At 47.5% G+C, this 13,567-nt stretch overlaps 1 protein-coding gene across 2 annotated transcripts in view; it reads right to left on the minus strand.

The window, feature by feature from the left end:
* Positions 1-13,567, minus strand: part of COL5A1 (collagen type V alpha 1 chain) — a 137,250-nt gene that overhangs the window by 96,709 nt on the left and 26,974 nt on the right. For both annotated transcript variants that reach the window (XM_068211093.1, XM_068211092.1), the window contains exons 2-4: positions 8,218-8,385; positions 2,747-2,960; positions 2,005-2,167 (exon numbers count right to left, since the gene is read on the minus strand). In XM_068211093.1, the coding sequence (XP_068067194.1) occupies positions 2,005-2,167; positions 2,747-2,960; positions 8,218-8,385 (545 nt within the window). The remainder of the gene's footprint in view (positions 1-2,004; positions 2,168-2,746; positions 2,961-8,217; positions 8,386-13,567) is intronic.

Below are 13,567 nucleotides of genomic sequence, written 5' to 3' on the forward strand. Positions count from 1 at the left end.
CTTTCTACCCCAAAATTGAGGAGGTTCTGATGCCTTGGGAAGGCTGACTTAGAACAGAGACTAGACTGAGCTAAAGGATAAAGCAGGGATTTATTAGGAGGCCTCACTGGATCCACCCTGGGCAGCACAAGAGCCCAGCCAGGGCTACACCCAAAATGAGCCAAAATGGCCGTAAGGTCTCTCACTTTTATAAGTTCTGGACCATTTGCATATTGGAGTTAATTGTTCAATTACAGTTTTAGGTTATGGAGCCCCATCCTGCTTGTTTTTCTCTCTCCAGCCCATGTTGTTTGTGCTCTTGGGCTGAGATTTGGATCATTTGTCCTTGGTCCCCAGCTGGAGAAGGAATTGTTTTGTCTCCCTGCTCTGTGAAGAGAGCTCACCATCCCCTGATATGAATCTCAGACCCACACACTAAAGCAGCACAGAATGTGAAAAATAGAAAAGCTAAACCCTGAGGCATCAGTCCCACAGCCCCTCAGGGATTAAAGTCTTTTCAGCAAGGGAGCCATGGCCACAGAAAGGGCTAAAAGAGGAGCAGGGAGCACCCATGAACTCCTGGATTCAGTTCCCTCCCTGGCAGAGGAATCAGCTGTCCCAAAATCAGGTGAGCCCTAAAAGTCACCTGGGAATCCCCCAGCTTTCAGGGGCAGTTATGGAAATCCTGTTATTTCAGAAAATGAAAGTGCAGGTTTTTCATCCAGCCTGCTTGTGACACCAAGTCCTTCCAGTGGATCTCCCAGACCTGAGCTGGAGAAGAACTCGCCACTTTTATACAACAAGTCAAAACACAGCATCCAGTGCTGAAATATTCGGCAGAACACCCAACACTTGCCAAAGACACTCCAATGTCCATTAAACCCAGATTTTACTTTCCATTTTAATTGTTCAACTTCCCAGGGAATGTCTCTTAATTTAATACCGTTTCAAGATCCAGGCCTCACTCTGTAACTGGGATTTTGGCAGATATTTTCAGCCCAGGTATTCCCGCTCTGTTTACAGCAGAGCAGCTCCCAGATGTTGGTAATATTAAACAGACTGGAACTTTCCCTCTGAGTGACAGCAAAATGCAGGCAAGAACTGGCTTTGCTATGGCTCTGATTAGCCAGGGATAGGAGATATTCCCATCCGTTTGCTGGGCTGGGGAGGCCCAGGAGATCCAGCTCTTCCTCTAAATAAATTCCATAAAAATAAAGAGCAAGAGATCAACAGGGCTTGGTTTACACCCCATTGCACTTGGTGTTGGTTTTAGGAAGCAATTCCAGCTCACAAGAAAGATCAGGAACGGGATTCTCATCCCCAGGAAAGCCTCACAAGTGCAGCAGAGCACAAAGGTTGATTTTGCCAGGGAAATGCAGACATTAAACATGCAGAACTATGGGAAGAAGCTTCTCCCATCTGTACCTTGTCTATAAATAATGCTCTGCCTCTCTGCTTCCATCACAGGAGCTCACGGGAACGTCCCACCCCTCAGGAATTTGCTTTGCCTTTGGAAGTAGAGTGTGGGAGGTGACAACCAAGCCAACCAAGCTGTCAAGGAGAGTCCCCTCATGTCATGGAGCAAAAGAACCAGGAATCCGTGGCCAATGAATGGAAAAAGAGCAAATTCCTACAGTCCCAGGGTGAGCTGGGACTTGGGAGGGAGCTGCTTCCCTCAGCCTTCATTCACTGCCCCTGCAGCTCTAAATCCCAGCACGGGGATGAATGAAAACCTTGTGAGCCCTTCCCAGTTAAAATGTGCCAAGAGCTCCGAAATCCCAGCGTAGAGATGGTCCAGAACCCCAGCAAGGGCTTGAAACCAGACAACCAGAGGAGCTCACTCCACCAAGGCCACCTGGCCCCCAGTTTTCATCAATACTACGAAAAGTCGAAATAAAAACTTAAAAATCACAAACAACAGCATTCTACTATGGAAAAAATCCCCCCAAAAATTTCAAAAACGAGCTGGAAGGGTCTCATCATCCCTGTGGAACAGCTCCAGAGATGCTCCTTGCTGTGGCTCACCTCAAAGACCTCCTCATCCAATATCCTGGTGCCGAACACGATGATGCCGTTGACGTCAATGATGGGATGCTCGCTCCGGTCCAGGAACTTGGTGATTTTCTTTTTACAGTCCAGAACCAAGGTGACGTTTTTCTTCTGTACACTCAGAGCCACTCGGTGCCACCTGCGAGAACACAGCCCACAGACGTGTCAGGCACAGCCCCGGGCTTTGCAGGACAAGGCAATGATTGCACAAAAAATGAACTTTCAGGAATTGATGCTCTGCGAACCTTCGTGGAAATCCTCCCTGGGCAGAGCCTAAAGGGTTGTTGGCAAGAGAAGTGCTGATTGACAGCTTTCATCCCTCCAAATCAGGCAGGAGAGGGCCAGCTCTGGCTTCAACAAGAAGCAGGGATAAAACCACACCGTTGTCTCCCTTTTCCACCCTCTTTTTAAGCCCTGCACAAGCCTCAGCGTGGATTTTGCAAGACAAACTGATTTTTTTTTAAGGCCCTTTGCAGGAAAATCAATGTTCCTATCCCCACAAGTACCAGAAAGCAGCACTGACTGCCCATTTACAATTCTTACAGATGTCAAATTCATTCACCAAAGGCCAAAATGACAGACTGGGGCACCTGTCAGCTGCCAGGGGCGTGCAAATACATTTCAACAGGCACGATTCCTATTTTATACAATGTTCAACATGCTGGCATCGATACAAACAATGAACTGTTTTTTCCTTGGTGCACAAAATGTCACTTACTTGCCATCTGCTAGGTTAATGCCTCTAAAGAGAGGATAGTCTTCTGGGCCTGGCTTTCCTGTATGGTCTTCATACAGGAATACAGGAGATCTACCCAACTCCACACCAATTTGCTGGATCCCTTGCTCATTGTAAATTGAGATCAAGAAGGACTGACCTCCTTTCTTCGCTTTTACAGTGGTTAGAATGGAGAAGTCCTCTGGGAAGGGGGAAGCTGGAGTGGAAAAGCAAAGAGGTTAGTGAGGTTTCCTCAGAAATAATCCCTACACCAACAGTCCTGTTGTCTGAGAAGCCATGGCTGGTTTGTCTCCAGATGTGTGCACATCAGCAGCCCTTAACCTTTATATAGGGCCAGGTGAAGATGTGACTTTTCCCTAAATACTCTGGGGTGAAACCCCTGTGCTGGGGAAACAAAAGTTCTACAAAAGTCGTTGGCTTAAATTTGTATTATTTGCACCCAACCCTTCCAAAAGAAGCTCCCCTAAAGCATTTTAGGACACAAGGTAAAAACTTCCATGGGGTGCTCCAAATAAATTTAAGTTGTTGAAGGGACAGAGAAAATCGAGCATCAATACAATCTTGAAGGGTTTTTTATTTAAGGGAGCAGAGAACTGCATCAGGATTTGTTCATTCCAGATGAGAACAGAGAATTTGGTGGTTTTGGCTTTCAGGGTTGCTGCAGACACACACCAAAAAAAAAAAAATCTGAAAAAGGAAATAAATCTGGCAATCAACAGAAAATGCTAATTTGTCTGCTTATTAAACAGCATCTCATTTCCTGTCTGTTCCTCCTCTCAGGAAGGAGCTGTGTCTGATCACAGGTGATTTCTGTCTTTATTTCTGCAAGGTTTGGAGGATTAAAGTCTGTCAGTACAGGGTCAACCTGCAAAGCCAGGCAAACACATTTGAAGTTTCAATCTGAGCATCACCCTCTTGCAGAAACCCAAATTCCTCCCCCCTCTTTGGCTTTCTCTGCCCTTCAGACTGAAAAACAATGAGCCCAAACGGAAAAGCCTGCATGCACATCCCAAACAGGGCAGCTTGAAAACCACCAGAGCATTCATAAAGAAGATTTCTTGATCAAATTATACACACAACCCCCCTGATGCTGCATTTCAGAGTGTGGGGCTTGCAGGGAGTCTCCCTTTGGATGTCCAGGCTCTCCAAACCAAGGATTGCTTTGTACCTCTGCAGAAATCCTCCACCACAGCAGGGCAGAAGCCCCACCGTGGGGTTTGTGACACGTGTGGCCCTGGTGGCACCCAGGGAACCCAGAGATCCTGTTTAAACTGCAGATGTGCAGCCAGATAAACCACAAAAACCAACAAGCACAGTGCCCAGAAGCTTCAAATAGATTTTCTTCACTACTTTAGGTTTTTCCTAGAGGGGGTTTTCACCCAGGGAGGGGATGAGGAACGTGGCAGTGGGGAGTTCTTGGCACCAAGCAAAGCTGGAGTTCAAACACAGAAGCCCTGAGCTCATCCTCTTCCTCTTCTGACTGGGAGGTGCTTTCATTTTAGGGAACAGAGTGCTTTTAATGTATTTATCTGCCTACAGCAGGGAAGGGGATGAGGAAGGAGCTGCATCAAAACTGGAACTGCTGCAGAGCAAAGGGAGAATTCCAAGGGGATAACTGAGGATACCTATGGAGAAACACTTTGTGCCAAGTTAATCCCCCTCACTTTGGGTAAATAACATTTGGTTAGCAGCAGGAAAGCAGCAGAGAGGCCTTCCAGTCAGGAATTAAATGCCATTATATTCTGATTTATCCCCAGGACTCAGCCCCAGATATTTGGCAAAAGCAGCTCTGATTTTGGTGCCTCCCACAGGATGGCCTGAGCTTTATCTCCCTCCCCTGTGCACAAACCCTCCTGGAGGACTGAGGCAGGACCATACGCCTTCCTGGCTCCAATTACAGCCTACAGATTTGGGCCTTTTATGTAAAATAGTTCATGTCCAAAATTTCATTATGAACCCACAATACAGTACCTTTCAACTTGGCCAAGCTGCCAACTCATTAAAAAGCTGCTTTTAATTTTTTTTTTCATTATTATCAAAATGTCTCCATGGTGATGCGAGTTTCTCAACCCAAATAATCATAATGGATGAATTATAGCTGACATTACTCTGTTACTGCTCTGCTGTCCTGGCAAAATAACAATGCCTGCACTGTCAGAGGCAGAAATGACCCGGGCTGCTGAACGAGGGATGAAAACACATCCCCACACACACCAATACTGATAAATACACGGCCATAAATACACCAAGCAGGGAGAAATTGACCCAAATCCCTCCAAAACAATGGAGACACCCCCCCAACAAAGGCTTTGGGATGGAGTCCTCCTCTTGGATTCACTCCTCAAACGAGCTCACGCTGGGACATGCTGTGCATCCACGACTGGGTCTGGCTGGCATCCTCCTCCCACCCCGTGGTCAAAGCCTCCCAAACTCGCCCTGTGGGACCTCCCACAGCACAGAGGGGAGCCCCCAGTCATGCTGAAGCTGCAGGAGCTCCAGGGTGGGCATGGCTGAATCCATGGGATGCTCCAATGGATGAGCCTGAGTCAGGCTGAGCATCTTCTTGCTTGAGCACGGTGAATAAAGGCTGTTGTAGAACCTCGTGGTCTTCAAAACGGGGCAAGTTTGGACCTTCTTCCTAACCCAGGTGTAGCCAAACAACCTAAAGCAGAGTCCTACTCCTGAGGCCTTCTTCCTAACCCAGGTGTAGCCAAACACAGCCTAAACCAGAGTCCTGCTCCTGACCTGAGAAGGGCAGGAAAGCTGAAGCTGCTGAACTGCAAAGTCAGACAAGCAGTGAGCTGATCCTGTTCCTGACACAAACACAAAGAGAGAGGTGGCATTTCCTGAGCCTTTACACTTTTCCTCTTCAAAGCAAAGCTGGTTTCCAGTGGTGTCACCAATTTCTGGCCTTTTCCTTCATCTGAGGAGACTCTCAGCTGTGCAATGACTTGTTTTTCTCAGGGGTGACTATTCAAGCTCTAACAGAGATTCCTGAGAAGGCAAATGACAACTGCAAATTTGATGGAAGCACACAAGTGACATTTTGCTGGCTGCCACTGAAACACTTGTCTTTCTTGCTTCTTTTTCTCTTGTTTTTCTTTCTGGAAAAGCACAGATTTTGTTGGGAAGCAGGACTTCTTCAGGGAGCCAGGACAAAAAGCATCTCAGCAGATTTTTTTCACTCTTTTGAGCATGAAAAAACAAGTTTTGTATGTGTGTATATATATATATATATATATATATACACACACACATATCTTGCTTTGCTGGCTGTGGCAGCAGAATGCAAAGCCTGTGAAATTACCTCTTAGAAAAGCACCAACTTCTAATTAGCACAAAATATTCTGTGCAGAGCATGTTTGCCAAGGGTGCTGTGGAGCAGAGAGGGAAAGCTCTGCTCCAACTCACCCTCCTGGTGACACAAAAGCCCTAAAACCACATTCCCCTGGGATGCTGCCCTGCAATTACTTTGTTATCTTTATCCCCTCTCTCATTTGGGGATGGGAGCTGAAGTCAAATCTTGTTAAAGAGATGAGGAAACATCTGTGGATCTGCTGGGAAACACTGGGAGTTCTTCACTTGGCTCTTCTCTATTTCCTGAGCAAGCAGCAGAGGAGCCTCAAGGACTCTGGAAGTTTTCAATGTGGGACTGAGCTGCTCCAAACACCCCATGGTTGTCCAGGAGATGAAATGATGGAAAAGTTGCTCCATAACTCCATCCAGATCTTCTCTCCCGAGGAAGATGCAGACCAAGAACTCAGTGAGGGCGAGGAAATAAAAGTGATAAGGTATAAAAGAGGCAACCAAGAAAATCTTCAACACTGAGTTCTCTCCAGGGACCAGGATTCAGTTCTCTGCTGGCACCAGGACTCAGCTCTCTCCAGGGACCAGGATTCAGCTTTCTCCAGGACTCAGCTCTCTCCAGGGACCAGGATCCAGCTCTCTGTGCTTGTGTTGCCTATGGCAGACCTGCTGTGATCCAATCCCCTTGTTAAACAATCAGCCAGAATGTTGCAGCCTTGTTTTTACTCCTTCAGTTCACCTCGGTTTGCTGGTTTCTGTTACATAACAGTGACCAGGCAAGACTTCACAGTGGCTACAGAAACCACTGGCGAGCTCCCAAATCCACTCCAGCTGAATATTCCAAACTGGAACCTTTCCTTTGAACACTTTTGAGCTTGTGGACACCAGGCCTAAAGCTTTAAGTCATTTCAGGAACATGACACGAAGGGACAGGAAGGCCCAGCCTGTCCAGCTGGGCACACAATGACTTTGTCTGTGATCAGAAAGAACTTTCCTGCCCTGGGCACCAATAAAGACAAATTCAGGGTCTGGTTTGCCCTTCTGCAGACATTTAAACCCAGCTTTAGGCCAGACTGAGTAGCTCCTTTGCTAAGGGCTGCCCATGCCATGATGTCCAGCCTGTCACATGCTGCTCTCAGGTGTCCTCACATCAGGCTCAGTTTCTAGGTGAGACACAGCCTGTGCTCCTGCTCACCGTGGATTAAATACAATTATTGTCACAGCAGGATAATGATGAAGGTTGGAAATAACCTCAACAACAAGGGAAGCACAGGAGGGGAGGGTTGGAAGCACATCCTCAGCCCAGCCTCAAAGTCTTCATTTATGCCTCTGCCAGGCTGGGGCTGAGGGCTGCCTGGGTTAATTAAGAAGCATTGATGGTGGCACAGCCCATTAGCTCTGATTTAGCCAATCCATTCATCCCCTCCCAAGCCCTGAGGGAGGACGTGTGTGCCTCCCACACCGGCACAAGCAGCTTCCTTCCTATCCTGCCAAGCCTGCCTCAGCAAAGGCACTTTTCTCATTCCAGCCCTTCCATGCCCCATCCCAGCCTTCCCCCAGGTGAAACAGGGACACCTGGGTGGCTTGGGAAGGAAGAATTCTGGTGGTGCAAGGGAGGAGTTTGGGTCCATGTCTTCTTCTTACAAACACGTAGTGATAATGGCCTTGGCCTGAAAAATTCAGCTCAGGCAGCAATAAAATGGGCAGTGCTCTTCAAGGGCTTTGTGCCTTCCTCTGATGAGCCTCCCATCCCATCCCTTCAAACAACTTTTCTCAGGAAATCTGTTCCTGTGGGCCAGCCTGTTATTTCTGTCTGGTGATTATTTGTGTTAGGAGAGACAGAACCAGACCCCACTGTGCTTGGCACTCCCCAGGCACAGAACAAAACCCAGCCTGGGCTCCTCTGCCTCTGCCCCCAGCTGGGTGCCACCCTCTGAGAATGAGAGAGGAGGAATTTTCCATTCTGGGAGGGAGCAGAGTTGGCACTGGCCACCTCCTCTGCAGTGACAGCCACCACCTCGTGCAAACACAGGGATAAAAGGATATTTTTTGATGGCAGCCCCCTGAAACAGCAGAACCACTGCAAGCACACTGGGGAAAGGAAGGAATCAGACATTTCCATGGGACAAATAAAGAGCTGTACTCACCAGGATACAGCTGCTTTGTCGGGGCACTGAGCTGAGCATCTTTTGTTACTCTGTAAGCAACATCTGCTTCTTTTGAAGATCTTCTGCTTGTGCAAAACCCCGTGGTTTTTGTGATACCATCAGGTAAATTATGAAAATCTAACACCTTCAAGAGGTCTGCAGGTTCAGCTGCAAAGAGAAAAGGAGAGAGAAGAATTAGGAGAGAACAGGAGCAGCACTGCTGGGCTCCAAATCAGGCTTGCAACACACAAATCAACCATCAGAACCTTAAACCCAGCTGAAATGTGCTTTCAGTCCAAGGTTAATGGCAGCTTCAGAGCAGGACATGGTCAAAGGTTCAGGGCAGAGAGCAGCAGCACATCAGCTCTCTGCACCAGGGCACGGGGCAGAATGCACTGCCCTGCTTGTCCCAGGAGCTGGGTTTTCCTGGATGTCTTCAGCCAGCATCCATCTCTCATGACATCCTGGAGATAAGCACTAGGCAGGAAATTCCTGATCTGAGGGAAAGGTGTAAAATCAGGAATTTCCCACCACACCAATACAAACCTTCCCATTCTTCAGTTGAGGCAAAAAGTTATTTGGAAACAAGCATCTAAGCAAGCTTCACTGAGGGAGAGAGACGGTGCAAAATAATAAATAATCATAAATAAATAAATAAACCAGGGTGCCTGGGATGACAGGAAAACCTCCAGGGAATGTTTTGGGATATGAAGTGAGGTGAGGAGGCAAAGATGCTGCACAAGCCATCCTCAGGCAGCTCGAGTCCAGGCAATTCCCACCACATCATCCCCCAGGTATTCCATGATATTCAGCAAAATTCCTGCACCCAAACCTGCAGCTGGATGGCCAAAAATCCACGTATGCTTCACAGAAAATGGGGAAAATCTGAATTTTTGACTAAAGGCAGTCAGCAAAAGGCTCCTTTCCTGAGGCTCTAATTAATGAAGAGACCTTGCCTGACATCCCACACCAGCACAGGCAGAGCAGCTTCACCTCCACACGTTCAGTGCTCTGGGACATCAATTAGGCCATGCAAGTGATGCATCTCATTCACTTCCTAATCTGCATCTCATTCACTTCCTAATCTGCATTTCATTCACTTCCTAATCTGCATCTCATTCACTTCCTAATCTGTTCAGCAGAGGTGGAGGCTCCAGAAGGGGAACAGCCAGACCTGACTTTAAACCTTTAAATGAAATTATTCTGAATTTTCACTCAGTAGTTGGAGCCAAAAGGTGTCAGAATCATGAACCAGCCCAGCAGCGCCCAAAGCAAACTGGGCTGTGCTGGTTTTGGCTGGGGGAGGGTTAAATCTCCCCCCAGCAGCTGATATGGGGCTGCATTTGGGATCTGGGCTGAACACAGGGCTGAAAACACCGGGATGTTTTCATCACTGCTGGGGAGGGCTTGCACAGACTCAGAGGATTTTCTGCTCCCCTTTCCTCAGCCTAGGGGTGCACAAGGAGCTGGGAGGGGCCACTGACACAAGGGATATTCCATGCCCTATGGAATCATGCCCAGTGTGGTGGGAAGTGGGAAAAAGAGGGGTACACTTGAAGTGGTGGTGTTTGTGTTCCCCAAAAAATCATCACCTGTCATAAAGCCCTGCTTTGCATGCCCATGGGGGGAAGAATTCCTTGCTTTACCTATTAAACCACCTTTATCTCAACCTAAAATTATTTTCCCCCCCACTTTTTACAATTCTCTTGTTTTACCTATTAAATTATCTTTATTTCAACCCACAATTATTTTTTAACATTTTTTTCTGATTCTCTTGCTTTACCTATTAAATTATCTTTATCTCAATCCACAATTATATATTTTTTTAACACTTTTTCTCATTCTCTACCCCATCCCACCTGGCTGCATCCTGTCCATCAGCACCAACAGCAGCTGGAAGAGCGAACACGAACAGAGCTTTTATAATATCAGAGATTTTGGTTATCAAGAAGCTCAGCCCAATGTTTGCACAGAAAAATGGATGTCCATTGTTAGGCAGCTCTTAAAATGTTCCACAATCCTAAAAAATTGGGCTCTCAATGAGAGATTACTAACACATGGCAAAGCCAAGGGAACGGTACAGATAACAAAGGAGCAGAGGGAGCCTGGCCTGAGCAGCAAACAGCTGCAATATTTCCTCATCCCTCATCCTCATCAGGCACTGCATGGATGACACGTTTGTCTAAGCTGTCCTTGCCACTTGGATCTTCCCCCTGCCTTCAACCACGTTTTAGTCCACGCAAAATATCTGCACATCTACAGCCCAAGCTGTGTCCGAGCAACCAAAATGCAATAAATCTCCATCCCTGCTTCCAGCCACGTCCCTGTGCTCCAAGAACTGCAGAGCAGCCAGCTCCTAAGCTGCCTCCAACTTTTATTTAGGGTGGAGAGGGGGGGGAAAAGGGGGAAGGGATGTGAATTCCAGACTCCTGACATCAGCTAGGTCCCCATGCCAGGTGTGGGAGGTTGGAGCTCTGTGTGCACATCAGCCAGCCAGAGGTGCCTGCAGGAACAGGAGCATCTGCAGAGCGATACACCCTCAGCATGGATTCATCTCTGGGGACAAAAGTGCCTCTGCAGTGGGAACTGGTGGAGCTTCAGGGGGGCTGGACCCTCTCCAGGAGCCACCAGCTCCTCTGAGCCACCCCAACCCATCCCCAGTGCCCTGGTGGGGCATTCTGTGTCTCTAAAGGATGATCCAAGCACCTGCACTGCCTCCAAATACTGCAGCTCATCCCCACTCCCCAGAACACCCTCTGTGCCCCCCAGACCATGATGAATTAGGTCAGAGTGAGATATTCAAGCAGAAAACCAATCTGGTGCTGCCCAGAGCAACTGGAAACCAGGCAGGGGAGGGAAGCACCTCTGTTCATTTTTGTTATGCCTGGAGGTAAGTTACTGAACTTTAAACCAGGCCTTGGGGCCTCTACTAGCTAATGCAGTTTCTTAAGGCACTTAAAATGTATTTTTACTTACTTAAAACTATAACTTACACTTCCACTTACTTAAAACTTCAACCTACACTTCTACTTCATGTCTACGTGGCTTAATATACCTTAATTTCTCTAAAGGCTTTAATTCAAGCCCTGCATTCATCTCTCTCTCTGAGGAGCTCAGAGATGCTTGCATTCTACCAGTGTCCCAGCTCTGCTGGAAATCAGAGAGCAGCTGAAGAACCAAAGCCCCACAGCACCCTGGTCACTGAGCAGGATCTCAGCAGCAGGAGAAGCCCAGCTCTGCCCACAAAGACGAGCTGCACACAGGAGCAGCTCTCATTCCTGCCCAGCCAGGCAGTTCAGTTATTTCCTCGGGGTTTTGCAGCCAAATCCAAGCTCAGCCTGGCTTTGCAATCCAAATCAAGCTCGTGTAGGAGCTGAGAGGGCACCGTGCACAGGAGGACAGAGACCTGACTGAGCCAGTTCCAGGGGATCTCTCACAGCTGTGCTCTGGGCTTGGCCTCCATCTGAGAGAGCTGAAGGAGCTGGTGCTTTATGAAAGCTTCCTTTTAACTCTCTGGGTGATGAATAACATCCCTGTGCAGCATCACACACAGGAGCATTCTCTGCTCGAGGTGCACAGGGCTCCCCAGAGGGAGCAGCTCGGTCCCTGCCGGCTCAGCGTGCCCAGCACACAGAGAGACAAACCCCAAACGCCCCAAATGAGACCTAAATCAGGCCAGAGGCTGCACCAAAAACCTGCAAAGCCCTGGAATAAAACTGAAAAGGAGTTTGACTTCTCATTTTAACTCAGCAGAGGTGGCAGGGCTTAAATGTGCTCTGCAATGCCCAGAGAGGAAACAACAGGGCAGAGCACTGGAGGAAGGGACAGGGAGATAAAAATTAGTGCCAGAAGTTTGGCTTTTTCTTCATGTCCAGGGAAATGTGGAACAAAGGGATTGTCCCATCCCTGGGAGTATCCAAGGCCAGGCTGGACAGGGCTTGGAGCAGGGAAGGTGAGGGAAGGTGTCCCTGCCCATGGCACCTTCACCAGTCCATTCCGTGAATGACTTGAGGATGAACCAACAGTGGCAAAAAGAGGAATTAAATCCCCAATTCCTCCATCACCACAGTTAGTCACCATATTTCTGTGATCACCTGACTCCTAATTCTTTCAACACCCTTTAAAACCTGCATCAGAGGCTGCTGGTGTGAAGTTTGTAACTCCACCCTCACCCAGCAGTGGCCAACAGAAATTTTATTCTTTCTCCCACTTCAATATTAGAGCAAACCAAGCAGGATTCTTTGAAATAAAACCCTGGCTTTGGGCTGGACATCCACCTGCCACCACCACCACGGCCAAACCACCCTCTTGGACTCAGCCAGGGTCCAAAAACCCCCCAGAACTCCAAAGGAAATCAGAATTTAAGCCATTATTAACACTCACCAGTGAATATCTGAGCCCACCAAACCCCCCTGTGCCTGGGGGCAAACCTCATTCCCAACTCTCCTTCCTCTGACTGTTCTTTAAGACAAATTTTTAGAGGAAAAGATGCCTTAAACCCTGCTGATCCTTCAGGATATGTGCAATAACAAACAAGGATTTTATTTCAATCCATTACACCTGTCAGTCACAGAGCTCAGCACAACCAGCCCTGCTTCAGCCACTGCAGGTCAGGGAAATGTTTTCTCCACTCAATCATTACCCAAAGTTTCATTTCCCCATCCTAATTTTTGCTTTCCCCTCCTAAATCCATCTTCCCTGGCCAAGGGAAAATAAGGAAAAAGAATTAACTATTATTCTCCCCTCAAAAAAAAAAAAAAAAAAAACCAAACAAAAAAACAACAAAACAACATCAAACCAAACTGAACAACCCCAAACAAAACAAAACAACAACAAAAAACCCCTACAGAAAACCCCAACAACCCAGTGGAAATGTTGCTCTGGAAATTCAGTGCAGGACGGGAGCTGCAGCTCCTGCAGAGCACACTGAAAATCCCAGCCTCAGCCAGAAGTCATCAATCCAAGCCATGTTTATGCCTGAAATAATCATTTTTAACACCTTGAACAACCCCAAAACACTGCCATAAGTCACTGTTGTGTTCCTTGTGCATATCCGTGCTCCCAGGGCCTGAAAAATTACAAATTGCAAGCAACAGACCTCAAAACAAATCTCATCTTTCAAGGTCTTTAATTAAATCCCGATCCCACAGAGTTTAAACTCATCACTGAGCATCACCGGTGCTGGGAACAGACATTCCCAGTGCTGGCCCAGTTCTCCCAGTGCAGGGAACTGGGCAGCACTGGACAAAAGGAAAAGCCTTTTAAAGGTTTTTTCTTTAAAAAAACTTTTTAAAAGGCTTTTAAACAGTGTCTGGATTGCAGGGAATTCTAAAGCTGAGCTCTGCCCAGC

This window comes from Anomalospiza imberbis, chromosome 21, assembly GCF_031753505.1.
Source record: "Anomalospiza imberbis isolate Cuckoo-Finch-1a 21T00152 chromosome 21, ASM3175350v1, whole genome shotgun sequence".
Lineage (NCBI taxonomy): Eukaryota > Metazoa > Chordata > Aves > Passeriformes > Viduidae > Anomalospiza > Anomalospiza imberbis.